Source organism: Terrapene carolina, unplaced genomic scaffold (genome assembly GCF_002925995.2).
Source record: "Terrapene carolina triunguis isolate 2854851 unplaced genomic scaffold, T_m_triunguis-2.0 Scaffold69, whole genome shotgun sequence".
In the NCBI taxonomy this organism is placed as follows: Eukaryota; Metazoa; Chordata; order Testudines; family Emydidae; genus Terrapene; species Terrapene triunguis.
Genome location: NW_020664420.1, coordinates 22,474,584 through 22,496,276, shown reverse-complemented (window position 1 = coordinate 22,496,276; position 21,693 = coordinate 22,474,584). Strand labels below are relative to the sequence as shown.

Genomic DNA, 21,693 nt, shown 5'->3' with positions numbered 1-21,693 from the left:
CAAGTGAGTTCTTAGTACATTACAATTGTTTATATATAAACACGTTTGCTTCATACCTCCCTCCATTTCGTCTCATTGACGTCTTTGTACTGCAGTTCATACTCCAGCGTAATCCATCCCTTCTGAACATCGGCTGATGGTGGTGGATCCCATCTCACTTGGATATCTGCGTGGATCCCGGTCAGGCTGGTGTTCAGTAGAGTCCAGTTGAGGCCGACAGGAGGATCAGGTTGTACTTTTTATTTAAACAGCGTGTTGGAAATAAAACAGTTTTCAATCTGAAATCACTATTCTTGCTAAACACTGTTCATGATTAAAGAAGTATTTGAACCACACATACTGTAATTATGTAACAGTAACAGTCTCAACCTAGAAATTATTATCTACATTACTGAAGATTTGATAACAGGTGTTATATTTTCATTTGAGCCAGACATTTTGCGCCTAAATCTCAGAGGGCCCATCCCACAGCCCTGATGCAGGCAAAACTCCTGCTGACTTTACCGATAAAATCCTGGCCTCATTAATGTCAATGGCAAAACTTCTGCTAGCATTAATAGGGCCAGGATTTCACCTTAAGATTACATATTAGGAAGACCAGATATGTACGTTTCAGAATTTTGAAACTCTGGGCCCAAAACTTTCCCTGAACTCCTAACTAATAACATTTTGCTCATAATATTTCATGGATTTATACTATATTTTAAAGCTAATCTGTGCTGAACTGTGCACTTAAAAGAAAAGTTTGGAATGAGGGAGGTTTTTTTCTAATTGAAATCCATGGGAGTTTTCCCTATATTGGAACATTTTCCTAGGTTGTACTTTCAAGCTTTTTACCATCTACTTTTAAAAGATTATTCTTTACCAAAGTGTGAATTTAAATATATAAAACTCCCAAATTAATGAAAAAAAAATCATGGTAACCAAGCCAATGCATTTGATTATATGTATCATATTATAAAAATAAAGCAGTGTAAAATATATAATGGAAATGTACCTATTTCATCAACACTGAAGCATTTTTCATCTAATACTTCATCTTTTTTGATAAGCTTAACACAATAAGTTATCCAAATAGAGGTGTATGATGTGTTGAAATAACAGCTATTTTCTCCAGCAGTTACATAATCAGGACATTCTTTCCATTCTTCATCATTCCTAGAATTACAACAAAATATATATTACAATGTGGCTAGTGGTAAGTCATAGCTAGTATAGAAGTGGAAATGAGGAATCATGTCTGTATTGATCATGTTTTATAATAAATAACCCAAAGCCACCTGAAGCCATGTGTATATTATCATGTGACTATTTTTATGAGCTTTGGTGAAATTCCCAAACAGGCTGTTAGATTATATTGTTATGCTGGAAGATATTAAACAGCTGCTATCAATCACGGGCCTGGATAAAGTTGGTGTGTGTACTAAGCACCCTTCATTCAGGCTAAGTGGAAGGAGCATTTAAATGCTCCTTTGTGTAGTGAAAGATGAAACAGTAGAAGCCACCACCCAAAACACTGGCCAGCTTCTCCTCCTAACAGAAACAATTCAGCAGACTCCAAATATTGGCTCACCAGTCAGGCAAAGGAGCAACAATATTTCTATAGCTTCATTTTCATATGGCAGGTCTGAACAAAGCCAGGATTTTCAAAGAAAAATGGCAAAAGTCTTCAGTTAAAACAAAATGGAAAGACCCACACTAACAAGAGCTTGTCCCCCGAACCATTCAATATATTTATAGGTATACAGTAAAGCTGTTTTGGATTTTATGAGGGAAGAATGGATGCCTCTAGATTTCTGATGCATCATGCACTGGGAAAGAATCAGATTTTAACTGTTGAAACCAGTGAGAGGAAACAAGGCAGTTTAAAGGAGTGGTGTGACAGAATACTGAGATCCAGTAGCTGACCCAGCACTCTGATCACGTAAGCAATAATTAGCTCCACCCAGAAAGTCCTGATGGAGGAGGAGAAACTGGGGTTTGGTGAGCTAAGGAGCGAATTATCGCACCAGTTGGGGATAATTAGTTAGATGTAGTTATATGTGCTGCACAGGGACTGTGATGGGGACTTGGTGGTGGTAATAATAAAACTCAGAGGTCTTGACAAGCAAGAGGTGTCTAAGATTGTTTGTGAGGGACCCCAGCATGGGAAAGGATCCTGCCCTGTCACTGGCTGTTAAAGACTAAAAGGCAAATTTAAATCAGAATAAAACTGTACAAACACTGGGCCACCTGATTCTTCCCTTTGCCTGCTGAAGTAGGAGTAGGGAACAGTAGGAGACAGCTAGCACCTCTCCATTCACAGGGATGCCAGGCGTCACTTGGTCACAGCAGTCCTGACGACTTCCCTAACTTTTTTCCTGACTTCAGTGGTACACTTGAGAATGGCTGGGACATAAGAATGCCATGACTATACCTAGGGTGGTCTGGCACATCTACTGCACCAGGGGCTTATGTCTGAGCTCGTGTAGAGCCAACCTAATGCCAGGTCTTTGTGTGGTAGGGCGACCCCCTACACAGACTATTTAATGGGGATAAGGGGGTTCCAACACTTTGCAGACACTTTGCACAGCCCAGGATGATGATGAGCTTCCCTCTAGATTTTTGCATGTGTGGTAGGTGATAAATTTTCCTGCAGTGGTTTGCTGGAGAGCCCTTAATAGTCAGTATCTGAAATCAGTTTCATTCCACCTGAGTAGAGTAGATAAAGGAACTTTAAAAGCCACCAGAATAGCAACCGAAGTTGAGGAGAAAAATAAAACAGTTGTTCCTTTGTCTTTTACGCTGGGTGAGAACTCTGCAAAAATTTATAATTTTAACAAATTACGCTGCTCAATAAAACTTTTCACAGGAAGATTATGCCCACCTGAAATGTAAAACAAAGCCAGAGACATAGTTAAAGACATTTATTTTAATTGCACTCACTGATGTCTTTAACTTCATTGTCAAGAGATGTGAAGTTACATTTCTTTCTTCACAAAACAGAAAATATATTGTGGAAAACAGTCTTTAATAGTCTGATATTTGCTGGAAAAATTATAATCCTGTTTACGTGTTCATGTAGCCTGTAATACTTGAAAAGAGGGTATATGTGTGCTAAAAACTGATAGACCACTATATCACAGAAATACTTCTAATTAATCTTTTCTCCATTTGATTGCAATTCAGGCTGTAATGGGAGCTGAAACAGACTGGCATGGGGTTACCCAAAATGCAGCCTTAGGTTATATGTTATATAAAAAACTAAAATGTGGCCCATATCTGTTCTCTCCCAGAACCAGTAGGGTTAGGACAAAAGTAATCAGCTATAGGCTTTTGTTGCTGGCAAAAAACAGCAAGCAAGCTGTATTCAGATATCAAGAAAGATACAAGTGCAAGCAAATATTGTGAATGTGTGATATTTTTTAAACATGAAAATTAAGCAAAGCCCTTGGCCTCCTGGCAAGTTGGCACTGAGGCCCTTGATATTGCAAAGTTTGGCCACCCGTGGCTTAAAATAACCCTCCACCCAGCAATAATTTAGAATATGCTATCCCTTCATCATGCAAACATACTGCAATGCCCACCAGTAGGGATGGAAGCTATGCACATGTACCAAGAAGAGAACATATTTCCTTATGGCACAGTCCTTAAGCAGGCATCTAGCAAAACTTGTAGTACCCTAAATTATATTAGAAGAATGTGGTCAGAAACTTAAAGGCAAGAAAATTCATGGTTAGCAGTTCTATCCGTCACCGAGTAGCCCAATAATTATGAAATAATCAAATGGCACTGATGCAACATTCCCTGTCACTCGAAGTTTAGATTGGTTATCTTTCTAAAAGATATGCTCTAGCTCAACCAGAAGTTATGGACTTGACGCAGGAGTTACTGCATGAAATCTATGACCTATGCGATGCAGGAGGTCAAATTAGGTGAACTCAGTGGTGCCTTCGAATCTATGAACATACAATAAGTGGCATTAAATGCAAATGTGTATAACAACACACCCTAATGACCTCTTCTGCCATTTAGTTCAATTTTTTATTACATCATTCTTGTTTCTGGTAAGAAGATAAAATGTATGATATGGCCAATTTGTGTGGCATTGTTATATTGCGTTATTAAATGGAACCTACCTAGACTTTATAGCTCATGCTTTACAGTTGGAGACCCAGAGATATCACAATTATCTGATAATCATTTACATGAGATGGAATAGTGGCATCCGAGCAGTTAGGATTCAAAGGAGTTCAAACTAGCAGTTGATTTAGGAGGCTTCTACTAAAGCTTGAACCAGAATTTTAGATGGGCCTGAAGCAAACCCCCAGATGTGAACACAACTCAAACTTGGTAAGGTTCAAAAACGTGGCTTTAGTTTCATAGCTGTCTGTTAGGTTCACAGGGGAACAAACAAAAATCCCATATCCGAAACCTCTTCCCCAAACTGTGGGGTGTTCAAATTCCAGATTCTGCACCTTGGGCCTATTTCTACTAAGAATGTTTCCTTCGGTGTTCAACCTATTCTTTCCCAATCCATATTAGTCATTGCATTATGCTTGACAAACAACAGACATCTTTGGTTTCAAAAACATTCACTTAAACTGTGCCTTCTTAGCCTTTTTCCATGACATGAAATGAATTGCATTGCATTGTAATGAGGAATGCAGTGACTGTTAGGCATTTCAAATTGCACACTCTCTTTACCTTCTCATATACAACAGTTGTACTGTTCCCAGAGTAGTGAGGTTGTGAAAATCTCTATCTGTCCAATGACATGAAAATGTCTCCTGTTCAGGTGATCTGCACGTGATGATTTGTGGCCGTCCCAAAATAACTGTAATGAAAAATAGGAAGGAAAAGAAAGAAATGAAACAAACATGTAAAACCAGACAAATATGGTGCTGAAATCCTGGGCTCCACCTTAACAACCACCATCTTGAGATAAAAAAAACCCCATAGCATATTCCTATTATTGTTACCAATAGACATGGATAACTTCCCCCCCCCCCCCCCCAATTGTTTGTACACACAGCAAGGTACACACTAGAATGTGAGCAGAACACAACTTCAGATCCAAACACCCCTTATATTGTGAGAGTGTTCACCATCCAAACATAAATTCATATAAACATTTTGCAAGTGATGCAGATACTGATAATGGGCCAAATCAAAAGCTCTGATCTAACATGGTCAAACTGCAGAGTGTTTGAAATAAGATCCAGGGTGAAATTCTGTCTCCTTAAAGTCAATGGGACTTTTGTTATTAATTTCAATGAGGCATGGATATTACCCCAAGACTTTCCTACTTGAGTCCAGTGACCTTCATTCATTATACAACCCTGCCTGATTTACCATCCAGCCTGGACACTGAATGGGGCAGGAGTCCTGTGGTAACATTAAAGCAAGATGAAATATTTTCAAGGAATAGTAAATTTGCTGAAAAATGCATTTTTCAAAGCACTGAAACTTCATGAATTTGGGTTGAATTCAGTAAATAATGTTAGCTGAAAAATAAATGTTGCAAGTGTCAGAATAGTTTTGAAAATGTTGTTTAGAATCCTTTTGACCTGAACAAATTATTTGTTTGCTTGTTTTTTGGTCTGGTGAGAAAAACTAAAAACAATTCAGTTTTGCTTCTAACATAATAATTGTATTTGTTTTTTATTTTTGGTTCAGCCAGTGAACCAGAAAAATAAATGATTCACTCAGCTCTATCTGTGATCATGGAAATAGAAATTATAGTAATGCATCTACACAAGGGGGCTGGGTGGAGTAAAAACTTACAAAAGCAACCTCTCATTTCCTAACTTTTGAGTACTCTTTTTACAAACTTAACTTCTTTTAACGTAGTTTATCCCAGTGGAATGTTCTACGTTTAAAATAAATAAATTGAAGAAACAACGAAATGTCAACATATGCACCTATTACAGAGCCAGGAATAGAATGGTCTCTGCTACACGATACCGGTAATCAGTGACATATGTGAAGGTGCTTATATAATTCCTATTCCATGCGTAAGCAGAGTCAGGATGAGCTCTACCCTGACATCTGGTGGTGAATTGTGGCGAGTTGTGGAAAAGAACTTCAGGGGTTGATCTTGTTTGCATAGGCACACCCACCCGCCTGGCATGAGCCCAAATGGTCACTTTGGCTGCTGTGGGATCCCCAGTTTCTCTGTTATTGGGGCAGGAAGAATAAAGTGTTGTTACCCTGATTATGTGAATCAAGGAAAATGAAACTGTTTTATGACAGAGGGACTTGCCATCAACTAAGTAGCACCCGCTAGACAAGGAACATGGGTTCCAAAACCCAGTGAATTGAGAGAGGCTGGGGACAGGTATTTGTACCTGATGCTTAAGGGCCCCTTTTGAGGGCCTGAAATACCAATTGCACCTCCTCCTCTCTACTGTGGAATATCAGAGCTAATTTTAATTCCATTAGGAGTCTAGTTACAGGCTGCTGAGCTGAATTCACTTTGGGCCAATGGTGCATCAGCACTGAGGCTTCCCTACTACAAGCTGAAATCACTAAAGAGCTAAAATTACTGAGAGCTGAAATCACTGAGTGTTGTGGGGGGGCCTGAAGATATGTTGCTGTGCAGCTGGCGGAGCAGAGCAGTTTGCGGGACGACTGGAGCGGCTCACGGGACAGCTGGTGGAGCGGAGCGGCTGGTGGAGTGGCTCGCGGTGAAGGCTCCAGCAGAACCCCATGGAGAGGCGGGGCAGTTGGCCTCGGACCACGTAAGGTGCCCCTTAACACCGCTCCCCCCTCCCCCCCCCCCGCCCCAGGCTGGGAGGTAAAACTCTGCAGATAAACTTTTGAAGTCTGTGGCTTCACTGACCAGGGACAGTTGTTGGACTTTTGGATGATTTTTTTGGGTTGCTGGACTTAAGACCCTGAGGGGAAAGGATACTGCCAAACTTACTTGGGGGGGGTGGGTCCTTTGCTCATGGTTTGTGTTATGAATCCTGTTTGTGGTGTTTCCCCAACATAATGCCGCATTGTTTCCCTCCTTTATTAAAAGAATTTTGCTACACTCAGACTCCGTGCTTGCGAGAGGGGAAGTATTGCCTCTTAGAGGCGCCCAGGGGCTGGTATGTAATTGTCCCAGGTCACTGGGAGGAGGCTCGAGCCGGTTTTGCATTGCGTTATTGAAACGGAACCCCTAGATACTGAACCGGGCCCTTGTTGCTGCCAACTCAGACAGGCAGAAGGGTTACACGTGCAAGGAAGCCAGGGCCCTCATAGTCCCTATTTCCATCCTCATCTACATGGACAGAGAACAGCTGTGACCAATTTCAGTCAAATAATAAAAGTTTAAGAAAATGATAAGAAACTGAAAAAGACCCTTCCTAAAATATGCTCAGCTACATATGCTCACTCTATTCATAAGTACAGATGTTATGTTATATATTTCAACTTCGCAGCTCTATAACAATTCATTTTCTCAATTCCAGATATAGAGAAAGTCCCATATTCCCTTCTTAATATGATCATGGTGGAGGAAAGCACAGTTTGTGGTGCTGATATGATAAAGTGAATGGTCAGTGTACACAAAATAAAATCAGCTGTTGCAACAACTGCTTCAGCGTATTAACACTGAAGCTTTAACATTTAAGATAGTTTCTACTACTTCCCACTGGGCATTCTTATTCAACCCTGATAAAAGATATAATCAACACCTCACCACTAAAGCAGCCAATACCATATCTGCAGGATGCCAAACAAACATATTTAGTCCCTCTTATCTGTAACACTGCTGCATACATAATTTCCCAGCTTCCCATAACTGGGACACCAATACAATTGGGCTGGCTTTCCTCCTATTAAGAAGATTTAGAAAAATCTCTTTGATAGAATAAATATAGTTCTCGTGCATGGAGTGGGTAGAAGTTCTTTATCAATGAATGATGCTGTAATTGCAGGAAACAAAATAGTCATAATATCCCAAATCAAATGTGTTTGAAAACCAGCTCTTATGGGCCCAGTTCTGCACTAGCTTTGGGCTCCATCTCCAGTTAAAACTGACCTCACACTCACCATGGTATATGTGAGATAAAATAAGGAGCCTAAGAATATCTAAATACTGCTGGATACATAGATAATATTGTCAAAGTCACAGGCAGTCCTGATGGGCAGAATAAGCATGCCACATAAACAGCAAATCTTACCCTTTATTTTAACTCCCTAATCCCAGGAGAAAATTTCTTTCAAATCTCCTTTTTTTTTTTTGCTATCTGCCCATGACAGGAGTCTTATGTTTATTTAAAGGCAATCTTTGAATAAGTTGATCCTCCAACAACCTCAAGAGTTTTTAGGCATGAAAGAGATTTCCGTACAATACATATGTACTCAGTTTCCTGATTTGTAATTTATGACTTTGTTTTTTTCTGATCAGTGCCAGAGTTTGTAATACAAATTTTTCTAGCTGATCGCATCTAGCCTCTGTGTCAAGTTTCCAGGCTCCACAACAGCAATTCTTAATGATCACAGGAAAGGTTGTGAACTTGACTTACATAATGCTTGGCAGTCTTCGAGCGAGTCTCCTGAGAATTCTTTACTTCCCACTAAAAATCAGTTATCAACATATTACAGGGCCCTGCATGAGCTCTATCTCCTAAACACACTGCAAAATGAGATATACAATAGCTAAGCTGAAATTAATTTAGATAAAGTGAGCAGGTTTAGGCTACTGAAGGTAAACGTTAAAGACATTAATCTGGGAAGCTCTCGAGATGAGATTTAAAACAGACTAAAATAGCAAAACAAAACACTGAGTGTGTATTCTTGTTTTCCTACTTGACCATATCAGCTAAAGTATAAAAGATGCAGTCAGCAAAAATGTTCACTCTGTGCACTTTAACGGATATTAGAATAGTTAGTAATCTCAAACTTGCTAACTGTTCAGGCCCAACAGCAGAAGGTATTATGCAGTAGGGAACGCTCCAATGAGTCTGTGGCTTCCATTATAACCAAGCACATCTGGTTAAAAATTACTAGTCTCTGCCTTGGGGATCAGCACAATGTACAACTACCACAGTCATGATACAAAAGCCAAACAAACTCTTCAGATCCTACTGTTTATTTTGTTATGACCACATATTAGCTATGGTCTGAGCTCTGGCTCAGTTGGAAGTAGCTGCTCCAATACAGTAGCAAAACCAGTGCATTTTATGCGAGCATGTCACCTATCTCTTGTGATTATCTATGGGTTAGTTGCCAGCTTGGTGTTCTTTTCCATATAGCTCAGTTTCAACTGCAAATGTGGTTTAGCCATTCAAAAACAGTATATTAACTGTAACTACAGACTAATGGAAACAGTATGTGTAGCCAGCCCTTTAAACAAAAAGCTACGTAAATTAAGATTGTGGATTGATTTCCCTCTAAGGACTGAGCCCTGACAGAATACTGAATCCTAAATTTCATTAAGGGTTAATGTCTGTAAACTGCAATATGGCACATCCAGAAGTAGGCCACTTACAGCTTGATTCATGGCAGAACTCCCACTGACACCAGTGTGCTAATATTACTTTGATAACAATGATGGTATACTACTCTGGATCAAGGGAACTGTATGGATCCTTGCACTGAAGGATTGTGAGTGCAGGTCTACTGTTCATTCCTCCTTCAAAGAGTGCTGGGATAAGCTTTGTCTTTTCATCTGAAACTCTCAACTTCTTATTGTAATAACCTGTTTAATATAGTGCCCTTGTCCCCCACTGTGTGTGTGTGTGTGTGCGCGCGCGCATGCATGTTTAGTCCATCGGTTCGACGATGACGTTTTCATGCTCTCTCTTGTTGTGGATTCTGGAGTGACTCTGAAGTCCAAAGCGTGATGCGCATGCTCGTGAGCAGATCGTGAGGACAAAGTCATTAATGAGCATTTTGGTAGCTATAGCAGTAGTATGATGTTTTTCCCTTGCTACTAACATCAATTATTTCTGTCCTCTTCAAAGGCTTGAAAAGCTCTGAGTGTTGTGGGTTGCTCTGCTAATCTATTTAATGCAACCTTCTCAAGATCATCCGGTTTTTATTGTACCAAAGTGTATGCTGTTCTTGATGCTGTCCTTGTAGTGCTTTCTGGGACGGCCTTGATTCCGATGTCCTTGTGCCAATTCTTCATAGAAAATTATGGGGAGTCGATGTTCAGGCATCCTAGTGTCCAACCCAACGTAGTTGGGCTTTTATCAGCATGGCCTTGATTCTTATGGCATTTGACTTTTGGAGAAGCTCCAGGTTGGTAATTTTGTCCTGTCAATGGATCCCCATAATGGCGTGCAGAGACCGCATATGGAAGGCTTCTAGCTGTTTGATATTCCATTTGTACGGTGTCCGGGTCTCACAGCCGTAGAGGAGAGATATGAGTACAAAAGCATGTCCCCTATTAGATGGGATCAAAACTATTAAGTTGTTTGTCACAGGTCCTAAACTGCTAATACAGAGAGGAGGTTATCCTTTAGCTCAAGTGTCAGGGTCCTGTGCTTTTAGAGCAGCAGGATCCAAGGTCTTTCTCCACTTTCACCATGAAATTTCAAGTGGCCATGTACTTTCTATGTTGCGATATTTGTGTAGTGACGTATTAGAGGCAGGTAGAGAACAAACCCATCTCCACCCCCCTAACCTAACTACTGCTCCAAAAAAAGTAAAAATCAAAGTATAAAGTCTCAGCCTGGGTTTCAGCCAACAAGCCTCAGTGCTGAACACTAAGAGGGGGCTTTATCCTGTACCCAGTAAATTCAATGGCAAAACTCCCATTCACATCAATGGGAGATGGATAAAATCCCTAGCATTTCCTAGCTTAGTTTCTCCTATGGCAGATCTGATGAACAAGCAAATACTTTGATTACAAAAGAAAGCAGATGTTTCGGAACTAGATGAGATTAAGAAGCTCTTCTTTATTTAACACATGGTTCTGGTAGATGAAAATGTAATGTAATGATTCAAATGATACACAGGATCAAGCTACCGGACCATAACAGATGCAGAAGACCATATTCTCTCTTAAAAACTAAAAGCTTCTGGTTGTCTATTTAAAAGTTTTTTATAAATGACAAAGACAAGTGATAATGCAGAACAAATCAAAAAAAGAACACATACATAAGAAACGATGGACAACAACATGTTCTAAAAAATAAAGTGACCTTAGGAAAAGATATTTTATGCAACAGAAAGTAATACTTTCATTTAAGAAACTCTCAAAATGATCACAACATAGAATTAGGGGAGATTAATGGAGAAAGACTGAGGAGAAAGTAAAGGAAACAGCTAAATGAGAAACAGACATTAGGAGCCAAGAGACTATTGTAGTTGGGAGTTCATATAATGAAACTGAATGCTCAGTCAGTTTGAACTTACCCCTACCCTACATCCACTAAGGTCAATCAGTTAGGCTGTTTACTTTAATGGAAGTGGGACGATGTTTATTATGCTGGATATCAAGAGAACATGTTCTGAGATTCTAACTCAGGCCTGGTCTACACTACGAGTTTAGGTCGACTTTAGCAGCGTTAAATCGACTTAAGCCTGGACACGTTTACACTACGAAGCCCTTTCTGTCGACTTAAAGGGCCCTTTAAACCGGTTTCCTAACACCACCTCGACAAGGGGATTAGCGATAAAATCGACCTTAGGGGGTCGGAATTGGGCTAGTGTGGACGGAATTCGACATTACTGGCCTCCGGGAGCTATCCCACAGTGCTTCATTGTGACCGCTCTGGACAGCACTCTCATCTCAGATGCACTGGCCAGGTAGACAGGAAAAGCCCCGCGAACGTTTGAATTTCATTTCCTGTTTGCTCAGCGTGGAGAGCACAGGTGACCATGCAGAGCCCATCAGCACAGGTAACCGTGATGGAGTCCCAGTCCCAGTCCCAGGATCGCAGAAGAGCTCCAGCCTGGACCGAACGGGAGGTACAGGATCTGATCGCCATCTGGGGAGATGAAGCAGTGCTCGCCGAACTCCGAAACAGTAAAAGAAACGGCAAAACATTAGAAAAGATCTCCAAGGCCATGAAGGACAGAGGCCATAACAGGGACGCGCGGCAGTGCCGCGTGAAAATTAAGGAGCTAAGGCAAGCCTACCACAAAGTCAGAGACGCAAACGGAAGGTCCGGGGCAGAGCCGCAAACATGCCGCTACTACGCGGAGCTGCATGCCATTCTAGGGGGTGCAGCCACCACTAGCCCAAGCGTGTTCTATGAGTCCCTCTCTGCAAACGGGGAAGCGGGTTCGGCGGACGAGGAAGATGAGGATGGAGAGAACATAGATAGCTCACAGCAGCAAGGAAGCGGAGAAACCAGTTACCCCAACAGCCAGGATATGTTTGTCACCCTGGACCTGGAAACAGTAACCCCCGAACTGACCCAAGACCCTGAGGGCACACAGGGGACCTCTGGTGAGTGTACCTTTGTAAATATTACACATGGCTTAAAAACAAGCGTGTTTAATGATTAATGATTAATTTGCCCTGGCAATCGCGGCCAGTACAGCTACTGGAAAAGTCTGTTAACGTGTATGGGGATGGAGCGGAAATCCTCCAGGGACATCTCTAGAAAGCTCTCCTTCATGTAATCCCAAAGCCTTTGCAAAAGGTTTCTGGGGAGGGCTGCCTTATCCCGTCCGCCATGGTAGGACACTTTACCACGCCAGGCCAGTAGCACGTAGTCTGGAATCATTGCATAACAAAGCATGGCAGCGTATGGTCCCGGTGTTTGCTGGCATGCAGACAACATCCATTCCTTATCACTCTTTGTTATCCTCAGGAGAGTGATATCATTCACGGTCACCTGGTTAAAATGGGGCAATTTTATTAAGGGGACATTCAGAGGTGCCCCTTCCTGGTCTGCTGAACAGAAATATTCCCCGCTGTTAACCACGCGGTGGGGGGGAGGGTTGAAGTGACCATCCCAGAGAATTGGGTGTGAGGGGGAGGGGAGTTAGTTGGGTTTGTGCTGCATGTTAAACCTGAAATCGCAGCCCCTCCTTTTACATTGCAAACCCATTTTAAATGGCACGGGTGCTTGGTATGGGAAATGAGGGCAGAACTGTTTGAAACCATCCCCACATGTTAAGAAGGTTAAAAAAGCCCAAAGACTATATGTCTTACCATGGCTGCCTGCAAGCTGAAATCTGTGTCCTGGCACTGCGTGAGTGATCTCTCACACCAAACCAGGAGACTCTCAATATAAGAGGAAAAATGCGACCTTGTAACGAAAGCACATGTGCTGTGTGATGTTGTGAACAGCAAAATCTAACGTGAAAGAGTCTACCCATTGTTCTCTAAAATGTATCTTTTTTAACAACCTCTCCCTTCTCCACCAGCTGCAAATCTTACTCCTTCGCAGAGGCTAGTGAATATTCGAAGAAGGAAGCGAAGGACGCGTGACGAAATGTTTACTGAACTTCAGACTGCCTCCCACGCTGACAGAGCACAGCTGAATGCGTGGAGGCAGTCAATGACTGATTTTAAAAAAGCCCAATATGAGCGAGAGGAGAGGTGGCGTGCTGAATCGCGGGCTGAAGAGGAGAAGTTGCGTGCTGAAACGCGGGCTGAAGAGGAGAGGTGGCGTCAACTTGTAATCAGAAAGCAAGAGTCGATGCTCCGGCTGCTGGAGCATCAAAGTGATATGCTCCTGCGTATGGTTGAGCTGCAGGAAAGGCAGCAGGAGCAGAGACCGCCGCTACAGCCCCTCTGTAACCAGCAGCCATCCTCCCCAAGTCCCATTGCCTCCTCACCCAGACGCCCAAGAACACGGTGGGGGGGCCTTCGGCCACCCACTCACTCCACCCTAGATGATTTCCATAGCAATAAGTTTTAAAGTTTTAAATTGGAGTGTGTCCTTTTCCTTCCCTCCTCCCCCACCCATCCCGGGCTACCTTTCCAATTATCCCCCTAGTTGTGTGCTGAATTAATAAAGAATGCATGAATGTGAAGCAACAATGACTTTATTGCCTCTGCAAGTGGTGCTCGAAGGGGGGAGGGTAGTGGGGGAGGGTGGGGTGGTTGGTTTGCAGGGAAGTAGAGTTAACAGGGTGGTGGGGGAGGGGCAGAGGGTTCATCAAGGAGCAACAAACAGAAGTTTCACTCCGTAGCCTGGCCAGTCACAAAACTGGTTTTCAACGCTTCTCTGATGCGCACCGCGCCCTGCTGTGCTCCTCTAACCGCCCTGGTGTCTGGCTGCGCGTAATCAGCGGCCAGGCGATTTGCCTCAACCTCCCACCCCGCCATAAATGTCTCCCCCTTACTTTCACATATATTGTGGAGCGCACAGCAAGTAGCAATAACAATGGGGAGATTCTTTTCGTTAAGGTCTGAGCGAGTCAGTAAGCTGCGCCAGCGCGCTTTTAAACGGCCAAATGCACATTCCACCACCATTCGGCACTTGCTCAGCCTGTAGTTGAACAGGTCCTGACTGCTGTCCAGGCTGCCTGTGTATGGCTTCATGAGCCATGGCATTAAGGGGTAGGCTGGGTCCCCAAGGATCACGATAGGCATTTCAACATCCCCAACTGTTATTTTCTGGTCTGGGAAGAAAGTCCCTTCCTCCAGCTTTCGAAACAGAAGAGACTGCCTGAAGACGCGAGCATCATGTACTCTTCCCGGCCAGCCCACGTTGATGTCGGTGAAACGTCCCTTGTGATCCACCAGGGCTTGCAGCAGCATTGAAAAGTACCCCTTGCGGTTTATGTAGTCGGTGGCTTGGTGCGCCGGTGCCAAGATAGGGATATGGGTTCCGTCTATCGCCCCACCACAGTTTGGGAATCCCATTGCAGCAAAGCCATCCACTATGGTCTGCACGTTTCCCAGAGTCACTACCCTTGATATCACCAGGTCTCTCATTGCCCTGGCAACTTGGATCACAGCAGCCCCCACAGTAGATTTGCCCACTCCAAATTGATTCCCGACTGACCGGTAGCTGTCTGGCGTTGCAAGCTTCCACAGGGCTATCGCCACTCGCTTCTCCACTGTGAGGGCTGCTCTCATCCTGGTATTCTGGCGCTTCAGGGCAGGGGAAAGCAAGTCACAAAGTTCCATGAAAGTGCCCTTACGCATGCGAAAGTTTCGCAGCCACTGGGCATCGTCCCAGACCTGCAACACGATGCGGTCCCACCACTCTGTGCTTGTTTCCCGGGCCCAGAATCGGCGGTCCACGGCATGAACCTGCCCCAGTAACACCAAGATTTCCACATTGCTGGGGCCTGTGCCTTGTGAGAGGTCCATGTCAATTTCCTCATCACTATCGTCGCCGCGCTGCAATCGCCTCCTCCTCAGCTGGTCCTGGTTTGGCTTTGGCATGTCCAGGAGGCTCTGCATGTTTTCCAGGACAATGCGCGTGGTGTTCATAGTGCTCAGAATTGCCGCGGTGATCTGAGCGGGCTCCATGATCCCAGTGCTGGCTATGGCGTCTGGTCTGAAAAAAGGCGCGAAAGTAGTATCTGACGGACCAGGGGAAGAAGGGAGGGAGGGAGAGAGGGAGGGAGGGGCGAGTGACACCGCGTACAGGTACAGGGAATTAAAATCAAGAAAGGTGGCTTTGCATCAGGGAGAAACACAAACAACTGTCACACAGAATGCCCCCCCCCCCAAAGATTGAACTCAAAAGCCTGGGTTTAGCAGGAGGGAGGGGGGAAGCAAATGAATGGAGAATAAATCTATTTTTTACATCTTAAGACGACGGCGCAGCATGACTGATAGCCCTTGGCATTTTCTGGGTGCTTGGCAGCAAATACTGGGCGCTTGGCAGTAAGCCTTCAGGTCTATTGCACGATCTGATGCCCACTGCAGTATGACAACGATGGATACCAGTCGTAATATACTATCTTCTGCCCAAAAGGCAAGGGGTTGCTGCTGTATAGCAATGTTGCCCCATCCTGCGAATAATACATCTGATAACCATCATCATCAAGGCAAGGGGGCTGGTGCAATGCAGCCCCACGGCTGCCAGCCCCATGTCTGCCAGCACCCAGATAGCCCTCGGCCTCTTCTGGGTGCTTAGCAGACAATATTGGGCACTTGGCAGAAAATAGCATACTACGACTGATAACCATCATTGTCTGCCCGGGTGCCCATGATCGACAGCCACTGCAGTACGATGACGACGGTTACCAGTTGTAATATACCATCTTCTACCAAAAGGCAAGGGGCTGGTGCAATGCAGCCCTACGGCTGCCAGCCCCACAGCTGCCAGCACCCAGATCGCCAATGAAGGCTACCAGTCATGCTGCACCGTCTACCGCCAAAAGGCAGTAAGCTGCTGCTGCTGTTTAGCAATGCAGTCCCACGTTTGCCGGCACCCGGAAGAGATATGGTGACGGTGAGCTGAGCTGAGCGGGCTCAATGCTTGGCGTGGTATGTTGTCTGCACAGGTAACCCAGGTAAAAAGGCGCGAATCTATTGTCTGCCGTTGCTGTGACGGCGGGGGAGGGGCCTGACGCAATGTACCCAGAACCCCTCGCGGCACTGCTTTGCATCATCCGGGCATTGCGATCTCAACCCATAATTCCAATGGGCGCCGGAGGCTCCGGGAACTGTGGGATAGGTACCATAGTGCAATGCGCCGGAAGTCGACGCTAGCCTCGGTACTGTGGACGCGGTCCGCCGACTTCATGCACTTAGAGCATTTTAGGTGGGGACACACACAATCGGCTGCATACAACCGGTTTCTATAAAACCGGCTTCTATAAATCCGACCTAATTCTGTAGTGTAGACATAGCCTCAGTGATTGTTTCAAGATGCACAGAAAAATGCAGCTTGAAACAATGCTTGTTATCAATGGAAGGCAACTTCAAATATACACAGCCTTGTGCTAATAAACTAATAATCACCAAATATGGGGAAAGTGGAATTTTCCCTCCAGATGTGGTAAACAGATACAATAATACTAGCAAAGTAGGTCACTTTCTAGTCTATCACTACCTAGGCTCCAGGTAAAACCCTTGCATAAATGGACAGCAGTAAGGTTCTGGGTCAATTCCCCTCCTCCACTTGGGAAATGGTAGAACTTTTTTCATGAATGTAAATCAGCAATGGAAGAGATCCCTTTGCAGGACAATGCCTGGAAGAACGAAAGTAGAATGTTCCTATATCTGAAAAATTAAAGGTTTTATTGCTGTGGTTTGGTCTACACCACAGAGTTAGGTAGATGTAAGGCAGCTTACGTCAACCTAACTCTAAGTATCTACACTACAACGTTGCTTCTCCTGCTCCTGTAAGTCGCTCACTATATCAACCTAAAAAAATCTACTTCTGCGAGTGGCGTAGTGCTTAGGTCAGTGTAGTTAGGGCGATCACTGCATTGCTTACATCAACCATTGGCTGTGAGCCCCAGGGAGGAGGAGCTCTCCGGCTGTGAGCCCTGAGTGGGCTAACAGCTTGGGTGGTAGGTCCCAGAGTGGGGTTCCTTCCAGCTGTCAGTGCCTCACAATGCCCCACAGAGTTAAATCAACAGAAGCACTCCTGGTGAGGATGCACACCACCTACGGAGGGGGCCTCAGTGTGGACATGAACCACTGCAGTAATTACTGTGGTGGCTGTACATCGACTTAACTTAGGCCGACTTAATTGTGTAGTGTAGACAAGGCCTAAGATTGTTGAAAGAAAGGGCTGAAGCAGAGAACATTCCCAGCACCAATTTGCTGCCAACACGTAGGATATCGGAATAGCCCTTTTGCAAGATTTCATTGGTTATTTTTGGCTGAGTGGCACAGAAAATCTTGGCTACATAGCTGCAGATATACAGAAACAGAGTTAGACCAACTCTGCTGTATGGCAGTATAATGTGGGTGCGGAGGAAGGCTGAAGAGCAGTGGATTGAATCTTGCTCTGTAGTCTGTAAGTATTTGCCAGATAAGGCAAACGAATAAGTTAAGGCAGTAAAGCCTCAGGCTTGTAAGACAACAGCTTATCTAAACAAGGCATAAAGCCCCAAAGCCTTACATGTGCAGTTAACCAGGAGTAACCCTGGATCATAAGCTATCATAAGACAGAGTGCTGTAATGACTAAACTGTTGACAGGTATCCACAAGACGCTAATTTATACCAGCTTGGCATATTTTAAGTTAGGAACATCAGCAGATGTCCCACCACAAGAATACCAAGGTAACTAATTGACATATATGCTAATAAACTTGAGGTAAACAGCCAATTAACCTATGGGAGAAGGGCACCCCAACATTAATAGTGTGAGGAAATATAAATAAGGAAAAGGGAATGAAATCCCTATTGATTATGCATTAGTAAGGCTAAGATTTTGTCATGGTTATTTTTAGTAAAAGTCACGGACAGGTCACGGGCAATAAACAAAAATTTACGGAAGCTGTGACCGGTCTGTGACTTTCGCTGCTGAGGCTTCATGGTTTCCCCTGCCACTGTGGTGGCTGGGAGCTGTGGAGTTCCCCTTCTGCCCACAGCAGCTGGAAGCTGCAGGGTGACCATATTTCCCAAGGAGAAAACAGGACACCCCCAGCCACTCGCTTGAGGCATCCCACTCCCTCTTTGCGACGCTGTCACCCGTTGCTGAAACCCTGAGGAGGGCCCCCTCAGGAATCTGTCACCTGTCACTGGAACCTTGTAGGGGGCCCCTGTTGCCTGTTGCTGTTGTCGCCAGAACCAGGAGCACTGGCAGCTTTTTTGCTGCCCTAGGCGGTGGAAGGTCCCGCCCCGAAATGCCGCCCCCACACAGAGGCGGCGAAAGGTCCTGCCGCCGAAATACCACCGCGGTCGCTGCCTCCCAAATTGTAGTGCCCTAGGCGACCGCCTAGGTCACCTAATGGGTTGCGCCGGCCCTGGCCAGACCCCTGCCAGGGCCCCACTGGCTGCCAGCTCCAGAGTCCCACAGCCCTTGGGGCTGAAGCAGAGAATGTCACCTCCGTGACATAAAAGGAGCCTTATGCATTAGGCATAGTAGCATTAGTGTAACGGATTATAAAAGTTGTATCCTAGCCTGTCTTCTCTGGAAGCTGTAACTCTTGGGAGATGCCACAATGACAACCACTGATGACGAGGAGGAGAACTAATATTTTGCTTCTTTCTGCAAGGGATGGTATGAATATACGAATGCTCAGACGCACGGCACATCCTGTGTTATCTCTAGCTACCTTGCTGTGTAGGAGTGTTTGTAACTTTGCTAACCGTGTTAATAAAACTGTTACAAATACAGAGGGTTTCCCCTACACATTGGAGTTCCCAACTGAACAGTATTTTTAATATACTGGGCCTGATTTTTGAACAAGAATCTACTAAATCTCAGACTGTTAATGGGGAATTCTTAAGTAATCAATGTAATTAATAAACAATCAATAGATCAGGCTACAAGTTCTCGTAATCTTTAACTGCTGCTCGATATTAAATGGCAGGACACAATCAACAATGAGGATAGTTGTAGCTGAATCCAGAAACTACCTCCATCAGCACTAGTTCAGTTTCAGGAACTTCTTTAGTATGGACATGTTATTAGGATGGAAGACCAATGAATTAAGATGCTTAGCAGCATTCCTTGATAAACACGTGGCTGGCAATCACATGGCAAAAAAGCTTCAGTGGTGTAATAAAATCTCCGGTAATGGACAAACTGAATATCCAACTAGATCACCTTAAGAATCCAGCTTGAGATCAATCCAGGTTGAACTCAATCTGCATGGAGGCTACTTCCCTTTGGGATTTGCCTTGGCGATGATGAAGCACAGATCGGTTTGCTTGAGTAACAAGTATTCTCTAAATGTTGTACTAGGATTATGTAAATTGTCAACAAATATTGCTGGTTTCAACTCTCTAGGTTGTCAAAGGGATTTTTAACACTTTCTCAATATAGTGTAGTTAAGTTAAAAAGAAAAAAAACCCTATCGATAGAGAGGAGCCAGCTGAAGTGGTTTGGGCACCTGATAAGGATGCCCCCTGGGAGGTTTCCTTTGGAACTCTACCGGGCACATCCCACTGGGAGGAGACCCCGAGGCTGACCCCGGTCACGCCTGAGGGATTATTCCCCGGTTGGCCTGGGAATGCTGGGGAATTCCCCAGGAGGAGCTGGAACCTGTTTGCAGAAGAAAGGGAGGTGTGGTCATCCCTACTCTCCATGCTGCCGCTGTGACTCTCACCAGGAAAATCAAAATAAAGGAAAAAGAGAAGAAAGAAAAAAACCTATATAGGAACTTAAGAGTGGGAAATGAGGCAGCAATGGTCAATCATTTCCTCTCTTAGGGCCAAATCCTCCCGCTCTGTGACATATTCTCTCCAAATCTCCCTCTCCCTTTCCCCTCAGTGTGCAGAGGAACCACACCACTCATTGTAGGCAAGCAGGATCCTCCAGTGGCCTCAGAAGACCAGTTAGGACTTGTCCCTTAGAAAACCAGCCTGCAAACATAAACAACACAGGCACAATTGACTGCATTAGTAAGTACAGCAAGAGTTTGTACTTCTCTCATTTACAAAACAATAAGGGTAACTAAGAAGTTTCCAATTATTTCCCAATTTATCTGAGTGACTCAGCTTACAATTATGTTTCAAGGAGTGATGGGGAAACAGATGCTTGTGTCTTTTTATTATCTAAAATTGAATCCTTTCTTGTGAAAGACTAGCAGTACATTTATGTATTGCACACAATTAGTGTAGTCAATCAACATTAGGATGATGTTTTCTGTAGGATGTGGTTAGAGCTGTCCTCTCATCAGAAGGATAAATAAGGAGAGTGCAGCATAGGTGGTAAATGAATATCACAAATGACTGACTATGCTCTTCAACAGCAAGCAATGCTCCTGGAAGAGCGTAACTGCTGTTAATTCTGTGTCTACTCCAAAATGCCCATTTCTAAGCCCTCCATGAACAGAAAACAGGTCTCAGAAAAATCAAGACTAAATACTCTTGGATTTTATGTTTAACTCTATGCCCAGGAGGGAGAAGGGGATCTTTCCTCTGACCTGACACCCTCACTCTAAACTGTTTTTCTTTTACCATTAAGCACATTTTTACTTTCATGGATCATGGCCACAATGGCTCCTCCGTGGTGTTTCCATTTCAAGTATGACATTTGCAGTCTAAAATTGTTACCCTGAATGCTTGTTTATGGCTCAAATTCAGGCCCTCAGCACTGTCGACACACAGAGGAACACACATAAATGCAGCAAAGTTGCATTACTGTGGGCTGACAGTCAGACTAGCTGCTGCTTCCTGTGAAACCATCTGCATTAAACATGGGGCAGCTCTTTCAGGGGACATAGGCACTAAACAACAAGGACCTGATCCCAGGCCTCAATGACACATCATGCTGTGGAGGATCTGAGTGTTTTGGGGACAAAGAATCCGTGTCCTCTTTTATAGTGTGATCATCACCATGGTATTTGGTAATTTTGAGCATATTTATGTGCAGCCATAGGAATGAATTTGCACACTTTTCTACAGTGAAGTCATCCCATCCCAGCACAAGTACCTTTCTAGAAGAGGACAGAGGGTTAGTAGGCTGAGCATTAAGTATTTAGGCTGTAGAGTTTTATATGCCTTCATGACAACCTTTAAGTTATAATGTCCATCCCTCTTCCTCAGCAGAACTTCATTGCCACAACTTTTCTCTGGACAAGAGTCCTTCTAATCTGTAGCTGCACTAACAGAACTTGTCTAAAAAATATATTGCCTTCACTATCTCCACTTTTCTTTATTATTTAACATACTGTATTATGGTTACATATTTATTTACTGGTAAGATTATTTTCCTGGAATGAGT

General features: G+C 43.9%; 1 protein-coding gene across 1 annotated transcript in view; it reads right to left on the bottom strand.

Moving 5' to 3' along the window:
* Positions 1-21,693, bottom strand: part of GHR (growth hormone receptor) — a 182,440-nt gene that overhangs the window by 14,938 nt on the left and 145,809 nt on the right. Inside the window, exons 3-5 of the mRNA XM_024203131.3 lie at positions 4,687-4,816; positions 998-1,158; positions 57-235 (exon numbers count right to left, since the gene is read on the bottom strand). Of these exons, the coding sequence (XP_024058899.2) occupies positions 57-235; positions 998-1,158; positions 4,687-4,816 (470 nt within the window). The remainder of the gene's footprint in view (positions 1-56; positions 236-997; positions 1,159-4,686; positions 4,817-21,693) is intronic.